A 17658-nucleotide genomic window follows, 5' to 3' on the forward strand; every position below is an offset into this window, starting at 1 on the left:
ATGAAACCACAAAAACTCATTCTCCTATTCCGTATGGTAATGAAATTTATTTAATGCCACCCATCCCCTTTCTCCCATATGTATAATTCTAATCCTAATCTCTCTCTCTCAAAAATAAGTAACATTTTTAAAAATTTTAATTATATGTACTTCCAAAAAATAAATACATCTCATAAATTGAAGTTTTCCAGATTTTCAGCAGTTTTGTTTTCTCTCAAAAGGCTAGACACGTTTTTTAAGACAGTTAATCCACAAACCAGTTCATCAGCCCCAGATAATTAACAGTTTGTGGTACAATTCTTGTATCCTATTCTTTCAATAAATATTTATTGAGCACCAACTATATGCCAGGCACCCTTTTAGATTCCCAGGATACAGCAGCAAACAAAAGAAAGAAAATCTCTCCCCTCCTGGAAAACAAATTCTAGTGGAGAAGCCTATGTGTCAGGCAGTAGTTTAAGTGCTATGAAGAAAAATAAAGTTCCTCTCCTTCTAGTCCCTGTATCAATAAATGGCAACCACCATTCACCCAGTTACTTAAGCAAGAGCCTTGGAATCATCCTTAATTCTTCTCTTCTTTAACACCCAAAATTAATCCAACATTTTGGCTCTACTTTCAAGATATATTTTAAATCCACCTACTTCTCATCACCTTCTCCCCAACACCTTATTGCATGCCACAGCCACCTCCTGCCTGTTATTACTGCAAATACCCCTTGACTGATTTCTGTTTCCTCTCTTACTCCATCTCCACACAGCATCCAGAATGTTCCTTGTTTAACCTAATTCAGAGCATGTCACTCTGCCGCTCAAAACTCTCCTATACCTCTTAGTCTACATGATCTGGACCCTGACTAACCTCCTACCATCACCTCCCCCCATTACGCTTCTCCTGAGAGCTTTCACGCAACTGTGCCCTCCATCTGGAAAAGACTTCTCCTGGAGAGCCACATGGCTTGCTCCTTCATTCTGTTCAAAGCTTTGCCACAGTAACCTTTTCTAAACACCTAATTGAAAACAATACCCCATCATGTGAAACACTAATCACTAAATAGCATTACTTTATGCATCTGTTTGTTTGTTTATTCTTGTGAGTGCTCCACTAGAATGTAAGGTCCATAAGGGCAGGAACTCATTGGATTTGTTCTCTGCTGTACCCCAGAGGTGGTAAGAACATCCAGTGCATAAATGTTGCTCAATTAATATTTGTTGAATGAGTAAATTCATGAATAAAGCCACTAAAACAATATAGCTATATAATGTATAACCATGCACGAAACTGTATATAACCTATTAACTGGAAAACCAAGATAAAACATGATGGTACTCTTCTAATACCTAATGTACTAAAATATATATGGAAAAAGCCAAAAAGAAATATGCAAATCTAAGAGTTTAGACAGGGTGGTAGGAGTAAGTTTTTACTGTCTGTTTCTTATTTTTAAAAATCATATTACATTTTGGGGCGCCTGGGTGGCTCAGTCGGTTGAGCGTCCGACTTCGGCTCAGGCCGTGATCTCGCGGTCTGTGGGTTCAAGACCCGCATGGGGCTCTGTGCTGACAGCTCAGAACCTGGAGCCCGCCTCGGATTCTGTCTCCCTCTCTCTGCCCTCCCCCACTCATGCTCTGTCTCTCTCTCCCTGTCAAAAACAAACTTTGGAAAAAAAAAATCATATTACATTTTTAAAAAATAAGAAATAAAAATCACATTACATTTATAATTGAAATATAAAAATATTACTTTTAAAAGGGAGCTATTATTAAAAAATAAGCAATCAGCAATGAGAGATAATTTCTTTCTCCTCATTGTCAAGGAGGGAGTATATCAGAATCACCTGAGGGGCTCTTATAACTTTGTTTCCTGTCTTTTCCTCCATTCTCCACTCCATCCCAAAATAATTATGTTGATAGGTCTGATTGATTATTGATGAATATTATATCCCTCAAATAGGTGAGTGCAAGCAAAAAAAAATAAAACAAATATATAAAAAAGACCAGCAGCCACTAAACTAACATAACTCCCAAAATAGACTTAAGGCCACAAAGCAAACTCAAAGGTAACAGGCAGAAGATGACTCCTATTATGTGAGTGACTACTACATGGCAGGTACCGTGAAAAATGCTTTATCTCATTTTTTTTTAATACTGTCCCTGCAATGTACATGGTATCATCTCCATTTTAACAGAAGAGAAAAATGTGCCCACTTGGGTGGTCAGTTGCTTATAAAAATAATTAACTGCTTACAGAGGTCCACGCATGTGCCAATAATGATAACACATCATGAACCAAAGATTATGATTAGCTGGCTTTTGTACAACTTAGATAATGGGGGAGGGCAGACAATGGAAAACAAAGCCATGTGGCCAAAGGCACAGAGGTAGCAAATGAGGAAAACAGGTCCCCATATTTAATTATCAAATGACTTTAAGCGAAACAGTTTTTGAAAACATCACCCAATTTGTTTCCTGTAAGAACCGAATTTACAACTTAGTTAAATAAGCAAGATTAAAAAAAAAAAAAAATTGTTCCTAGACCAATAGTATAGATTTCTAACAAAGTATATAAAGCAACAGTCTAGAAGGAAAGCACAAGAAAAAAATAAAAAATAGATACACTGGACTACAAAGTAACTTTTTAAGCTTATTTATTTATTTTCAGAGAGAGAGCGTGAGGGAGAGAGGGGCAGAAAAAGAGGGAAAGAGAAAGAATCTCAAGCAGGCACCACACTATCAGCATGGAGTCTGACGCAGGGCTCAAACCCCAAACCGTGAGATCATGACCTGAGCCAAAATCAAGAGTCAGATGCTTAACCAACTAAGCTACCCATGCGCCCCTGGACTACATAAAAATTTAACTTCTGTGCAGCAAATGATACCATCAAGAAAATGAAAAGACAACTCACAGAATGTAAGAAAATATTTGCAAATCATATATCTGGTAAGAGATTTATTTATATCTAGAATATAAAAGAACTCCTACAATTCAACAATAGAAAGACAAACCAATTAAAAACTGAGTATGAGTAAAGGATCTGAATAGACTTTTCTCCAAAGAAGATACAAACAAATGACTAATAAGCACATGAAAAGATTAGCCATTAGGGAAATGCAAATCAAAACTACAGTGAATTGCAGCTTCAAACCCACTAGGATCCTAGCATTAAAAAAAAAAAAAAAAAAATCATAACAAGTGCCGACAAGAATGTGGAGAAACTGGAACCCTCATGAATTGCTGGTGGGAATGTAAAATGGTGCTGACATTTTGGAAAACAGCTTGGCAGTTCCTCAAAATGTTAAACATGGAGCATCATATGACCCAGAAATTCTACTCCTAGGTATATGCCCAAGAGAAATAAAAACATATGTCCACACAAAAATTAGTACGCTTATGTTCATAGAAGCATTGTTCTAACAGCCCCCAAAGGAAACCTAAATGACAATCAACTGAATAAATAAAATGTGGTATATCCATATAATACAATTCAGTATTGCTGAATACTACTCAGCAATAAACAGAAATGAAGTACCAATACAAGCTACCACATGGATGTGCCCTGAAAACTTGCTATGTCACCAAAAAAAAAAAAAAAAAAAAAAAAAAAAAAAAAAATGATGAAAATGTTCTAAAACTAAATTGTGGTAATGTTTATACAGTTCTGTGAATATGCTAAAACCAGTGAAATGTATATTTTAAATGGGTGAACTGTTTGGAATATTAATTATATCTCCATAGAACTGTATTTTTACAGGCAGTATATTTCACTGCTAAATTTAAAAGCTTAAAAACAAAATCTTAAATAGCAGTTAAGACTGAATGTTGGGGCCCTGAGTGGCTCAGTCAGTTAAGCATCAACTTGATCTGAGCTCTAGTCTTGATCTCAGGGTCGCTGGCCATGAAGCCTACTTTAAAAAAAAAAAAAAAAGACTGAATGTTAATTGCTGGTATCCAAAGAGCAAAATTAGAAAATGATTTCTCCTGAATGTTATATGAAAGTGATATTATATGAAGTGATATGAAAGAAGACTAGAAATATAGAGATGGGATTTGAAATATGAAAATGTGGAGCTACTGTTCTTGAGTGATTTCTGATCAATATTTTAGTATTAGCAGTACAGAGCAGGAATCAATATCATTTTAAAAGCAAGACAGGCCCTAATATCTTATGGGCCTCTTTCCTCATCTGCAAATTAGGACTTGCAGCTAACGAAATAATTTTTAAGATAAAGACAGAGAAGAAAGAGATGGCTGCTTTCCCAAAAGAATTTGCTGGGCAACAGCCTCTATATGTGCAGATATGCTTGGGCCTTTCAGAATACAATGAAAAAGGAGAGGCACTCTCCCTTATGGTATATGGAAACTGACTACCATTGCATTCACTGTTCAAGATTAAAATAAGGATAAATATAAAATGAAAAAGTCAAGCTACTCTGGCTTCGCAAACCAAAAGGAGTAGGATTGGAAGAATAATTTGGTATCACAGAAGGGAAAGAAAGTAAGTCATGATTCACAAGTAATAGTTGGCAAAGGAAAGAGTCTGGTTAAGCAATGTAGCTAAATGGATTTTTGTGAAGAGCAGGAACTGTAGGGATGGCTATAATCTTATACCTTATTATCTTATATCTGCTACCAATTCACTGTTATTGTCTGTTCCTTAGTTCCTCTTCAGTTACAAAACCTAATTCAGGAACAGCTAAGAATCTGGTGCTTTAGAAATACTACTTCAAAAGATGTAAGAAATAGAAAGGACTACGATGAGGGGAAGAGGCATATGAGATTAACAGTTGAGGGTAGAGTTCAGGAAGAGAGCCTACTGCCTTAAATATATTTAATGACTGCGATGGAAAAGGAAAGGAGGTAATAATGATGGAGGTGCATCCAGGGTAAGGCATGGGCTCTGAAACATCAAGTCTGTGCATGCTGCTGCCTGTAAATGGGATAAGGGGAAAAAATGAGATCATCCTCTATGAATATGGACAGGAACAATGTAGACTAAAGACAAAGACAGTGGGTATTAGTACTTGATTTACAGAATGTCAAGTGATTGAATGTTTGCGGATGATAGTAAGATTTAGGGTTATCTGCCAAAGACAGGATGAGGCCAAAAATGAAGAGCCCCTACTAATGATCCAGGGAGTCCGGAAAAGCAACTAAAACTGGGAGGCTAGTGCCTTAACTCTCAAACCCCCCCCCTTCTTTTTTTTAATGTTTTATTTATTTTTGAGAGAAAGAGAGAAAGAGCGTGAGCAGGGGGGGAGCAGAGAAAGAAGGAGACACAGACTCTGAAGCAGTCTCTAGGCTCTGAGCCATCAGTACAGAGCCTGATCCGGGGCTCGAACCCACCAACCACGAGATCATGACTTAAGCCGGAGTCGGATGCCCAACCAACTGAGCCATCCAGGAGCCCCTCAGACCCTTTTTTTTTTTTAAACCATGTCCCCTTTGGGCAAAAGATCCCTTCATCCACCTACCCCCACAAAACCCCACTTTCCAGTGGAAAAATAATTCAGTAATAATAATAAAGCGAATTTTAGGGAGAAAAGGTAATGTATTTTAATCCTAATGCATATATCCTGAATCAATACACTAGAAAGTTACAGGCCAAAATTTGGCTGAACAAATATGCATTATGATTCAGTGAAGAATTAACATAATAAATCACAACAAACTATACTGACAACACTAAATTAAAGTCACTTATCATATAAACCAAGGACAGCAATTGAAAACCACAACCAACTCAAGACAATATTAATGGTGTTCTGATAAAGAACCCTTCTTTAAAACTCTAGCAATCCCAGATGCTCCAGTGGGAACTTTGCTTGGCTCAGTAGCCAAATATCTTAGTTAAATACTGAAACAGCATCCTCAGTAACTCCAGTAACATTTTGTGTTATAAAAACCAAATATTAATAATCGATAGTAACACACTTAGAATACTGATAAGCAGTCTGCAGTTTTTATAAAAGTAAAGATAATGAAATAAGGATCATTCACCCTTAAGAGCTCAAGAAAATGGGAAAAGAAAGCAGTATGATGGTCATGATCCCAATGCAATGAAGGACAAAGGCAAACTACTAAAGATGGTCATGACCAGAGATGGCACAGAGAGAAGTAGGCTACCATTGTGCCCTGGAGAAGAAAGATGTGCAGGTGGAGATAAGGAGTAGAGTCTCCAGCCTGCCCCTCCTTCAAACACTCTTTCATGAGACAACTCTCCCTATGAAAACAAAACAAAACAAAACAAAAAAACAACAAGCAGTGAGTAATAACTCCTTTGAAGGGAGAAGTAGTGCCCCAAGACTGTGCAAGGTGGGTAGAATTATCTGTCTACTGACTGCATGAAGATCAGGAGGTACAACAGGAAGGATGAAAATGAGTAAGTTCCAGGGCACTAGTAAACTGAGGGGAAAGGGAAAAGTGGTTGGAAATTGGATCTGGTGAATAATTAACAGGAAGTATAGTATACGATAATCACCAATTGAGACATAACAAAAAAGGTTAAGAATGCAGACCCTGGATCCAGAGAGCCTGAGTAGGAATCACTACTCCCCTACTTTATTTTCTCTGTGACCATGAGCAAGTCACTTAACCTTTCTGTGCCTCACCTGTAAAATGAGGATAATAACAGTACCTAATAGGATTGTTCTGCAGTTTGAATAAGTTTCACTTGTAAATTGCTGAATACAATTTCTTGCACTGTACATAGTAAGTGGTACCCAAGTTTTGTTAAATACACTAAGCTGAGGTAGGTGGAGTTTGTTTTGACATTTACAAACAGAATGGGGGTGAGAGGGCAAAATAATGGTATGGGGGGGTGGGCAGAAGGGGTGACAACTTTTTCTCAGCGATGAGACTACCTTGAGGCTGCACCTTTGGAACAGGTCGTCTTACTAACAGGGTTCAACAAGTACCCGCTACCCAGAGTGGGGCGCGGGTTGAGGGAAACTTCCTTCCAGGCCTAAGATTTTCAGAAACTCATTTCTGAGAAGTGGTTGTGATTTTATGGAGCCAAGAGTGTAATTTCCCATCATCAGACTGTGACTGAATTTGTTTTGTCCGTAGAGCAGGACTTATGTCTAGGACAGGATGGGGTCTGAGTCGGAGAGGAAGGGTGATGTCCCCAGGGGGAAGATCTGCTAAAAGCCACCATCTGCCGGGCGCGCTCTAGTCGCCCAGCTCAGGGCCGGCCTCGGAGGCAGAACCAAGGCTGCCCCAGCCTGGAGGAAGGCAAGAGGAGCCTCCGGAGTAACTGGGCTGTGGGCGTCGGCGGTCGAGTAGGGACCCCATGTCCGGGCTGTGGAGGGAGACCCGCCTTGCCCAGGGTGGAGGTCGCTCGCCGGGATCCCCGAAACGGGGGGCTGGCGCTGGCCCTGCGGGCGGCCGGCCAGGCACACAGCCCCGAAGGAGCCTGGCCCCCGTCCAGCCCGTACCCGCCCGTCGGTGGCCCCGGTCCCCGGCGGGTACCTGAGGGTGGGCCCGATGCAGGCCGTGTCGGTGCTCTCGATCTCTCGCAGGATCCGCTCGTGCTCTGCCGCTGTCTCCAGGCTCTCCGCCTCCGCCATCTTACCCCTCTCCATAGATTGGGGGCGCCAGGCAGTGCGTCCCCTCCTTCAGCCCCGCTCACCTTTCGTTCCCTCTCTCACCCTAGGCTCCAGAACCTCCCCGGCCTCCGGCTACCCGCAGGACGACCCCTCCCTCGGGCTCGGCACGCCCCCTTGCATCACCGCGTCCGCCGACGTCCCACGCAATGCCCGCTGGGACTTGTAGTTCACTAGGCAACGATCGCCTGAGCCCCGCTCATTTATTCTTTGAATCCACAAATACGTGTTGAAAGCCCCACTATAAGCCAGGAACAGTTAAAGATACCGCATGTGCAATGGTGATCAAGTTAGGAAATGACACTGATTCTACAGCTTCTTCTTTAAGGCCCTTGCTACAAAGTGCACAAGGCTCTGGACACTCAAATAATAAAAGACAAAATGGGTTTCCGCAGGCAGCGATCTTACAAGCTTTAAAAGGGGGTGGGAGGGGGGTTGGAGAATCCCCAAACTAAGATAAGATAGAATGTGGCTGTAAGCCAGTTAAGCTTACTCGTGTAAATCGAGTTCAGGGCTACTTCTGGCTATGAAGGATTCATAGAAAGGTTGGGTCTGGTAGTTTAAAAGTTGTGACTAGAAGGTGTTAGGAGCGCCCAGAAAGCCAAGAAAAACTTCATATGCACTGGCGTGTAGAGAAGCAGTAGTAAAAGATGGGGTTGCAAATGCACCCTGAAGAGAAATACTGGGCTGAGAAATTGTGTACCTTACTCTGATGGTTACACTTGGTCAAACAACCATCTGCATCTGGAACACTTGTAAACTTTTTTTTTTTTTTTTTTTTTTTTTTTTTTTTTTTTTTTTTTAATACAGACTAAAGGTGTAAACCCTCTGAACATCCTGATCCAGGGATTTGCATTCAATAAATTACCCAGGTTAGAATTTTAAAATCGTATTTATTGATCACTGCTTCAGTTTTTACGTAAGACAATGAATGAGAATCCACCCGAGGTTTTAAAGAAGAGTGACACAATCAGAACCTTGACGTTAGGAAATGTGATCAAGAGCAATTGTGCAACATGAGCAGAGACAAAACTTGGAGGGGCACCTGGGCGACTCAGTCAGTTAAGTGCCGGACTCCTGATTTGGGCTCAGGTCATGATCTCATGGCTGGTGGGATCCAGCCTGGTGTTAGGCTCTGAGCTGACAGCACAGAGCCTGCTTGGGATTCTCTCCCCCTCCCCTTCTCTCTCTTTCTCTTTCTCGCTCTCTCAAATCAAATAAACTTAAAAAAAGATAAATTTTAAAAAATAAAAAATAAAATTTAAAAAAATGGGAATGCAAGCTGGTGCAGCCCCTCTGGAAAACAGTATGGAGTTTCCTCAAAAAAATAAAAATAGAACTACCCTACGACCCAGCAATTACACTACTAGGCATTTATCCAAGGGATACAGGTGTGCTGTTTCGAAGGGACACTTGCACCCCAATGTTTATAGCAGCACTATTAACAACAGCCAAAATATGGAAAGAGCCCAAATGTCCACCGATGGATGAATGGATAAAGATGATGTGGCACATATATACAATGGAGTATTACTCTGCAATCAAAAAAAAAAATGAAATCTTGCCATGTGCAACTACGTGGATAGAACTGGAGGGTATTATGCTAAGTGAAATTAGTCAGAGAAAGACAAAAATCATATGACTTCACTCATATGAGGACTTTAAGAAACAAAACAGATGAACACAAGGGAAGGGAAACAAAAATAATATAAAAACAGGGAGGGGGACAAAACAGAAAAGACTCAAATATGGAGAACAAACACAGGGTTGCTGGAAGGGTTGTGGGAGGGGGGATGGGCTAAACGGGTAAGGGCCACTAAGGAATCTACTCCTGAAATCATTGTTGCACTATATGCTAACAAATTTGGATATAAATTTTAAAAAATAAAAAATGAAATTAAAAAAAAGAAAAGAAAATTTGGAGATAGCTGAATGCTGTAAGAATTTTAAGGCCTAATCCAGGGAGGTGGCAATGAGAATGAAAGAGAATAAATGGAAAAAAGTAGAACTGTCATGATTTACTAGATATGGGGATGGAGGACCTTGGGTATCACTCCACAGTTCGGAGCAAAGTGACTGGGAGAATTGTTTGCCATCAGCAACAAAAAAAAGGCATGCAAGAACCAAACTGGAAGTTGAGGCCAAATCATTTCTGCTCCACACATGCACCCAATGTTTATAGCAGTGCTTTCAACAATAGCCAAATTATGGAAAGAGCTCAAATGTCCATTGACTGATGAAGGATAAAGAAGATACACACACATACACACAATGGAATATTACTTGGCAATCAAAAAGAATGAAGTCTTGCCATTTGCAACGATGTGGATGGAGCTAGAGTGTATTATGCTAAGCTAAGTGTATTAGGGAAGGACAAGTATCATATGATTTCACTCCTATGTGGAATTTAAGAAACAAAACACATGAACATAGGGGAAGGGAAGGTAAAATAAGATAAAACAGAGAGGGAAGTAAACCATAAGAGCCTCTTAAATACAGAGAACAAACTGAGGGTTGCTGGAGGGGAGGTGGTTGAGGGGATGGGTTAAATTGGTGATGGGCATTATGGAAGCCACTTGTTGGGATGAGCACTGGGTGTTATATGCAGGTCATGAATCATTTCTACTGAAACCAATACTACACTGCATGTTAACTAAGTTGAATTTAAATAACTTATTAAAACATAAAGAAAACTTAACTATTATATGACATTAAAAATAAATAAAAATAATAAATAAATAAAAATAAATCATTTCTGCTCCAGCCATATGCCATGAATTATTTATGATGCAATCATTAGAGAGAAAAAGAAAACACTCTGTATTCTGTATAGATACGAAACTATCTCCAAATTGTCGGGTTGAGCAAAGCATGTCGGGAAAAAGCAAAGCATGAAACAGTATAGAGAATATGTTTTCTATTTTTTGAGAAGAATAAATATTTATATATATGCTTACATATATACATGAAATATGACATAGAATATCCCTGAAAAGATACCCAAGAAACTGTTAACAGTAGTGGTAGCCAGGAGAGGGATCGGAAGGAAGGGGGCTGAAGTAAGAGAAAGATCATTTTTAATTATGTATGCACTCTTGGAATTCTTTCCTTTGTGCATATATTGCTTTTTTTCAGTAAAAATGGTAGTTATTAACTGAAAACACATTTTAAAAATAAACAAATAGTGAGGAGAATGAGTTACAAGTCCTGGTGTTTGCCAAGAAATGAGCAAGTTGCCAAACCTGTCTGTTTCTAGATAATCTCTGGCTGTCCTCATTTTATTTAATTACTCATGCTTAAACAACCCCAGACAGATGTAGGAGGGGCAGGGAAAGTATGGACCCTTTCATATTTCTAAAGATCCCTTAAAATACATGACAGACGGTCCCTTCAGCATTTTAGCATCTCGCTCAGCAAAAAACTTTTTGTCCATCACAGGAAGAAGACTGGTATGCAGACCGGATATGTATAGTAGTGATTAAACTAGCTTCTGCTACTGTCAGCAGCTTTTTTGAGGCCCCACTGAATCCAGAGATCTGTTACCAGCAAGGGTGTCTGGAGTGAGGGGTGTACAAAAGCTCCAGTGAAGACAGGCTGCCTAATCTGAATGCCTGCTAAATAGAGAGAATGTCAGGTCAGCATGGAATGACCAGAAAAGCACTCAACTAAGACTCGGGGGGCCTTTAATTCAGTTCCAGCACTGGTAGTTAAAAATGTATTCAGCACTTTCTGTGCACCAGTCTCAATACACAAAGTAATCACTTCACATACATCATTAAATTCTTACAGTAATCCTTTGCAGTAGATATCATGTATCCCATTTTACAGATGAGAAAGCTGAGAGATTAGGTAATACCTCAAGTCTCACAGCTAGTAAATGCTGAAACTGGTATTCATACTTAAGTGCACCTGATTCCAAGACCCATTTCCTGACCACTTGGCCATGCCATCTCACCCATACCCTCCACTGCCACGAGTTTATGAGTGACCTTACTCAAATCACTCAAAGTCTCTCTGCATCTGCATCCACATCAGTATAATGAATCGTATAATTTCTCAGCCCCCCTCCAAATCACCTTGAAGACCTCTTCACAGAGCTACCTTCAGGGAAATGCAAATCAACTGTTACACGGTTTGTCTGAGAGTTTTTTTTCAGATTGTCACAAACCAGCAAACCGTTTCTAATAAATGTACTGAAAAACATCCGCATATAAGTGGACCTGCACAGTTCAAACTCATGTTGTTCCCGAGTCAACTGTATGAATACATGACCCCACATTGTTTCTGTCATACTGTGTGATCTGAAGCAGTGGCAATACTAACAGCTACCATTTATTAAATACCTGCCAGATTCCGGGGAGGGGGGGGGGTGCCTGGGTGGCTCAGTTGGTTAAGCATCTGGCTCTTGATCTTGGCTCAGGTCATGATCTCACAGGTTGTGGGTTCGAGCCCCACACTGGGCTCTGAGCTGACAGCACGGAGCCTGCTTGGAATTCTGTCTCCCTCTCTCTGCCTCTCTCTCTCTCTCTCTCAAAATAACTAAATAAACTTTAAAAAAAAAAACACTTGCTAGGTTCTAGGAACATGATATGATTTCTCTCATTCACTCCTCACAGTCATCCTGCTGTGAGACAAAAATTGCCGTCTCCATTTTAATGTTTTTTTATTTCTTTTTGAAGGAGAAAGAGAGACAGAGCACGAGCGGGGCAGGAGCAGAGACAGAGGGAGACACAGAATTCGAAGTAGGCCCAAGCTCTATGCTGTCAGCACAGAGCCCGAGACGGGGCTCAAACTCACGAACCGTGAGATCATGACCTGAGCCAAAGCCAGACGCTCAACCGACTGAGTCACCCAGGCGCCCCTGCCATCTCCATTTTAATGATGAGAAACGGAGGCCCAGTGTGGTTAAATAACGTACCCAGGTCAGATGGTAAATAACTAAGTGACAGACTGAGGTTAGGAGTCAGGCCTAACCTCAAAGCTCATACACTTTTTCTACTGTTTTTACTGGTTTTTTTTTTTTTTTAACGTTTATTCCTTTTTGAGACAGAGAGAGACAGAGCATGAACAGGGGAAGGTCAGAGAGAGAGGGAGACACAGAATCTGAAACAGGCTCCAGGCTCTGAGCTGTCAGCACAGAGCCCGACGCAGGGCTCGAACTCACAGACCGCGAGATCATGACCTGAGCCGAAGTTGGACGCCCAACCGACTGAGTCACCCAGGCGCCCCTGTTTTACTGGTTTTCAAGTCTGTCTGTCCACCTGTACCATGAGCTCCTTGGGGACAGGGGCTTGCCCCAGCTGATAGCTCACCCCACACGATCTACCATGTCTTGGGTACAGAGCCTCAGTGCTCCTTCTTTCTGTCTCTCTGCACAGTCCTGAGGTACAATTCTATGCCGGCAGGAGGGTGAAGGAAAAGAACAATAATTGAACAGCCGATGAAAGCAGCTCAGCCCCTAGGGCTCTCTTCATCATCATGTTTGCTGCTCCCGCCTCTTTAGGGGCTGTGAGGAGGCCTCCCTGGAGTCTGAGCTCACTGGGTCCCCTGGGCAGTGATGTCACCCTCCTGCTCTGCCAGACCCTTGAGGTCACAATCATACTGACATCACCCATGTTTCCATAGGGCTCAGTAAGGAACTGCGACCTCGTCCACATGCTCCTGCCTGAGACAACTTCTGTCATCATGATTTTGGGGGGTCTTTTCCTTTGCCCAAAGGTCTCATTTCATGTGTGAGCAGCTTTTCTTCCTCTCACCCTAATCTGCCTGTCCCTGAAAATGGTAAGCTTCACTCACTACTTTGCTCTACACATACACTGCCTGGAATCTCTGACACACCAACATAACACAGGAAACACAGGGAATTAAAAAAAAAAAAAAAAAAAAACTTCCCCAATGATCTTGTCAGACTGGAGAAGGGAGAAGCAAAGCAAGAGTAAATTAGGACAACTTGTCAACTTTTCCAGGACCCGACTGTCACGGGGCTGCTCTACTTTAAAGCAGTTGGAGGGGCGCCTGGGTGGCTCAGTGGGTTAAGCGTCCAGCTTTGGCTCAGGTCATGATCTCACAGTTCATGAGTTCAGGCCCCGCATCCAGCTCTGTGCTGACAGCACAGAGCCTGGAGCCTGCTTCGGATTCTGTGTCTCCCTCTCTCTCTGCCCCTCCCCGCTCATGCTCTCTCTGTCTCTCTCTCTCAAAAAGAAACATTAAAAAAAATATTTTTAAGTAGTTGGAAACGTGTAAGGCCTTCCAACCCTGAACTTTTGGGTTTTTAACTTGTCAGTCTTTGTTAGCCATAAGGAAGCCATCTCCACAGAGGGCTTCTCCCCTCCACCCACCAACCCCTAGTTTAATTCATTTTGGCAAGTAATCATCAACCAACCAAATAGTCATTAACCCAAATACCTGGCATGATGGGATATGGTTGAAAACACAAATGAGGTGGTGTATGGAAACCAAGTTGACAATAAATTCATATTAAAAAAAATAAAAAATAAAGAAGAATAAAAAAAAAAGAAAACACAAATGAGACAGCTATTCCTCAGCTTCAAATCCTCACACCGTTCCCACTGCACTTAGAACAAAACCCAAACTTAACCCATGGTCCTGTGCACCTTCCTCCTGACTCCCCACCCCCGCCACCCAGCTCCATCATGCACCGCTCTTCCTGTGTTTGCGCCCTCCAGCTGCACCAGCCATCTCACAGCCCCTCAAACACACCCAAATCTGGACCATTCAGGCTTCACAATTTACATATCTGTTGCCATCCACAGGATGAGTGGGGAGTTAGTAGGTCTTAGGTTAGTCACCTCCTCAGAGCCAGTAACAAACAATGGCACTGATGTGCCTGACAACTTGAGCATGGTGTTTGAAGTATTGAAAGTCCACATTGAAAAGATCTGACAGGTCTGGCCACTAAAGAAGCAGCAATCAAGCCAGGGACCTCAGGGCATGGTCAAGGTGTTGCTTCTGTAGCGGAGCTGCGGGTGGGGGCTGAGTTAGTGCACTGAGTTCCTCTGCGGTAACAGCACTGGCTTAGGGGCTAGCTCCCAAGTTAGAATCTCGGCTGCCAAGATGAAGACCCCATTCCTTTGCTTCATAGCACTCATCCCCACTTCTAATTATATACTTGTTTTTATTTATTTATTTATTCATTCATTCATTCATTCATTCATTCATTCCTCCCCCGCTGTAAATCCAAGGCTGCAGGACCATGTCTGATCTGGTTAATGTATACCTAGTATCTAAATCAGTGCCTGGCATACAGTAGTAGGTCCTTAACAAATCTTTATTGACCAAATGAATGATAAAAAGTGATCCCTGCATTTGGAGAGTGTCTCGTCTCATCTAGAGAAGCCAACTATTACACACAAAGCAGGTCGAAATTTTGCTTTATAAACTGGGCACGCAAGAATTGGTGCATTACTATAATCCCCTTCAATCAAACTGAATCTGCCTCAACTCTCTGGTTGGCAGAAATTCAGTCTCAATTCAGGCTTGCACAGAGGCCCAGGGTATTGTCTGGAACAGAACATTCAGAGGGGCTCCTCAACTGACATGTTCATTGTCCCCGCCCCGGGGGTCCTATGAAGTTGCTCTACAGTCTCCAAACCACCCTTCCCCTAAGTAAGCCTTGTGGGGTTAGTAACCCTGGTGTCTGGGGCACACTAGATGGCCATCCTTTTGTCCTGTCTCACTACCCCCACGGGGCACCCCAAGGGGACAGGCCACATGCTTGGGAACCCCTAAGTCACTTCGCTAATCTTGAAAAACTCTGCCCTCCCTTCTACCCTCTCCACTTTAGCCTTCTCCCATCAGACACTAGCATGCTCCCTCTCCCGATAGCCTAGGATGAAGCCACTGAGGAACTCAGACTTTCCTCTGACTACTTTCATTTATGTCTTGCCATGTAGATGGCTCTGAGACCATGGTATCCAAAGCCAAACTGCCTCCTTGGAATGAGAGAAGGAAATCAGCAGAGTAAGAGCCCGTGTAAAAGCTCAAGACCTTATTCTCTACAGCAAACAGGCAACTTCACAAAGACAGAATACAATCAAGTGCTACGCTGAAAAAAAACAAGTCCAAATGTGTATGGTGTGATCAGGGGTGTCTGGGGTTAGTTTTTCCTTCATCTCCACAAGTCTGTCTTAACCTCCCTCTCACAACCCATGTGCCCGTCTTAGACAAGCTCATCCTGTGCACACTAGAGACGTTCCTGAATACACATTTACACCACAGTCTTATCAATGGTTCTACATCCGCGGTGACTTGGATTCCCCCACCCTTTGTCTAGCACCACCGCTACCATCAGAAGGCAAGGTTTAACATCTTCTGCCAGGACTCCTGCAATAGTTCACCAACTCATTTCCCTAAAATCCTCCTTCCCCATCATTCATTCCCTTTGCACTTCCATTCCAAAATCATTTTTTGAGCAACTACAGTGACCCTAACTGTGTAACCTGGGGAAAATACCCTGTGCCTCAACTCCCTGTAAATCAGGATGATAAGAACACCTCTCTTACAGCATGATTATATATTCATAAAACAGTGCCTGGCACATAGTAAGTGCTGCGTCAATGTTGGCTCTGGCATTTGTTGTGGCTCTTGTCATTACTGTTGTTATTGCTTGCGAAGTACTCTCAGATGCTAGAGACACAGTGGTAAATGAGAGAGACAAAAATCCTTGTTCTTACAGAGCTTACAGCATAGGTGGGGAAGAAGAAAAATGTGTGTGTGTGTGTGTGTGTGTGTGTGTGTGTGTGTGTGTCACATGCATGTGTAAAATCTCAGCTACTTACAGGGGCTATTTATCGAATTAAAATGGAGTGATATACCACTTCACACCCATTAGGAAGATTATTTATTTAAAAAAAAAAAGAGGAAATAACGAAGGTTGGTGCGGATGTGGAGAAATTGGAACATTTATGAGTATTGGTGTGAATATAAAATGGTGTCACTACTGTAGAAACAAGCATGGCAGTTCCTCAAATAGTTAAGCACAGAATTACCATATGATCTGGCAATTCCACTTCTGGGTATATATCCAAAAGAACTGGAACCAGGGACTCGAACAGATGCTTGTACCCTAATATTCACAATAGCATTATTCACAATAGCCAAACGATGGAAACTACCCAAGTGTCCATTCTTTTCTGTGTATGTATACATATAATATGTTATATATTAATATATATATTAATATATATATATATATGAATATGAGTCAACCTTAAAAAGGAATGGAATTTTTTTAAGATTTTATTTTTAAGTAATCTCTGTCCCCAACAGGGGGCTCAATCTACAACCCCAAGATCAAGAGTCACATGCTCCACCAACTGAGCCAGCCAGGGGCCCCAGGAATGGAATTCTGACACCTGCCACAACATGGTTGAACCTTGAAGACGTCATGCTAACTAACTAAAATAAGCTAGATACAAAATGACAAATATCGTGTGATTCCACTTTCATGAGGTACCTAAAAGAGGCCAATTCATAGAGTCCAAAATTAAATCACGGTTGGCAGGGGCTGGAGGTGCAGAGGGGGGGTGAGAGTTGTTGTTTCATGGATATGCAGTCTAAATTTGGGAAGATGAAGAAGTTCTGGAGATGGTTGGTGGCGATGGTTATCCAACCATGTGAATGTACTTAATGCCACCGAATTATACACTTAAGATTATTGAGATGGTAAATGTTGTTATGTATATATCTTGCCACCATAAAAATACATAAATTTTTTTTTTAAAGCAGAGTGGCCTAATAGCGCCTGCACACATAATGTGTAGATTGATGGTTAGAGAAGGTGTCTCTGAGGAAATGACATTTAACCCGAGCTCTGACTGACAAGCAGCCAGCCAGGTGAAGATGGTGGGTGAGGGGGAAGCCGGTCAGACAAAGGGTACAGAGAGTGCAAAGCCCTCAGGCAGAAACACAGTTTGTTGTGGTGGTGGTGATTATTTTAAAGTTTATTTATTTATTTTGAGAGGGAGGCCAGTGCAAGCAGGAGAGGGGCAGAGAGAGAGGGAGAGAGAGGGAGAGAGAGGGAGAGAGAGGGAGAGAGAG

General features: G+C 41.8%; 1 protein-coding gene across 5 annotated transcripts in view; it reads right to left on the bottom strand.

The window, feature by feature from the left end:
• The window catches only part of EXOC6B (exocyst complex component 6B), a 615985-nt gene extending 602864 nt beyond the window's left edge, over positions 1-13121 (bottom strand). For 4 of the 5 annotated variants that reach the window (XR_007461984.1, XM_049650336.1, XM_049650335.1 and 1 more), the window contains exon 1: positions 7466-7717. Coding sequence is in view for 3 of the 5 variants with exons in the window: in XM_049650336.1 (XP_049506293.1) it covers positions 7466-7578 (113 nt within the window). In the remaining 2 variants the exon portion in view is untranslated. Of the gene's footprint in view, positions 1-7465; positions 7718-12925 lie in introns of those variants that run through there. The other variant, XM_049650337.1, reaches the window with a different exon arrangement.
• Positions 13122-17658: the final 4537 nt, after the last annotated feature.

This window comes from Panthera uncia, assembly GCF_023721935.1.
Source record: "Panthera uncia isolate 11264 chromosome A3 unlocalized genomic scaffold, Puncia_PCG_1.0 HiC_scaffold_11, whole genome shotgun sequence".
Classification (NCBI taxonomy): domain Eukaryota; kingdom Metazoa; phylum Chordata; class Mammalia; order Carnivora; family Felidae; genus Panthera; species Panthera uncia.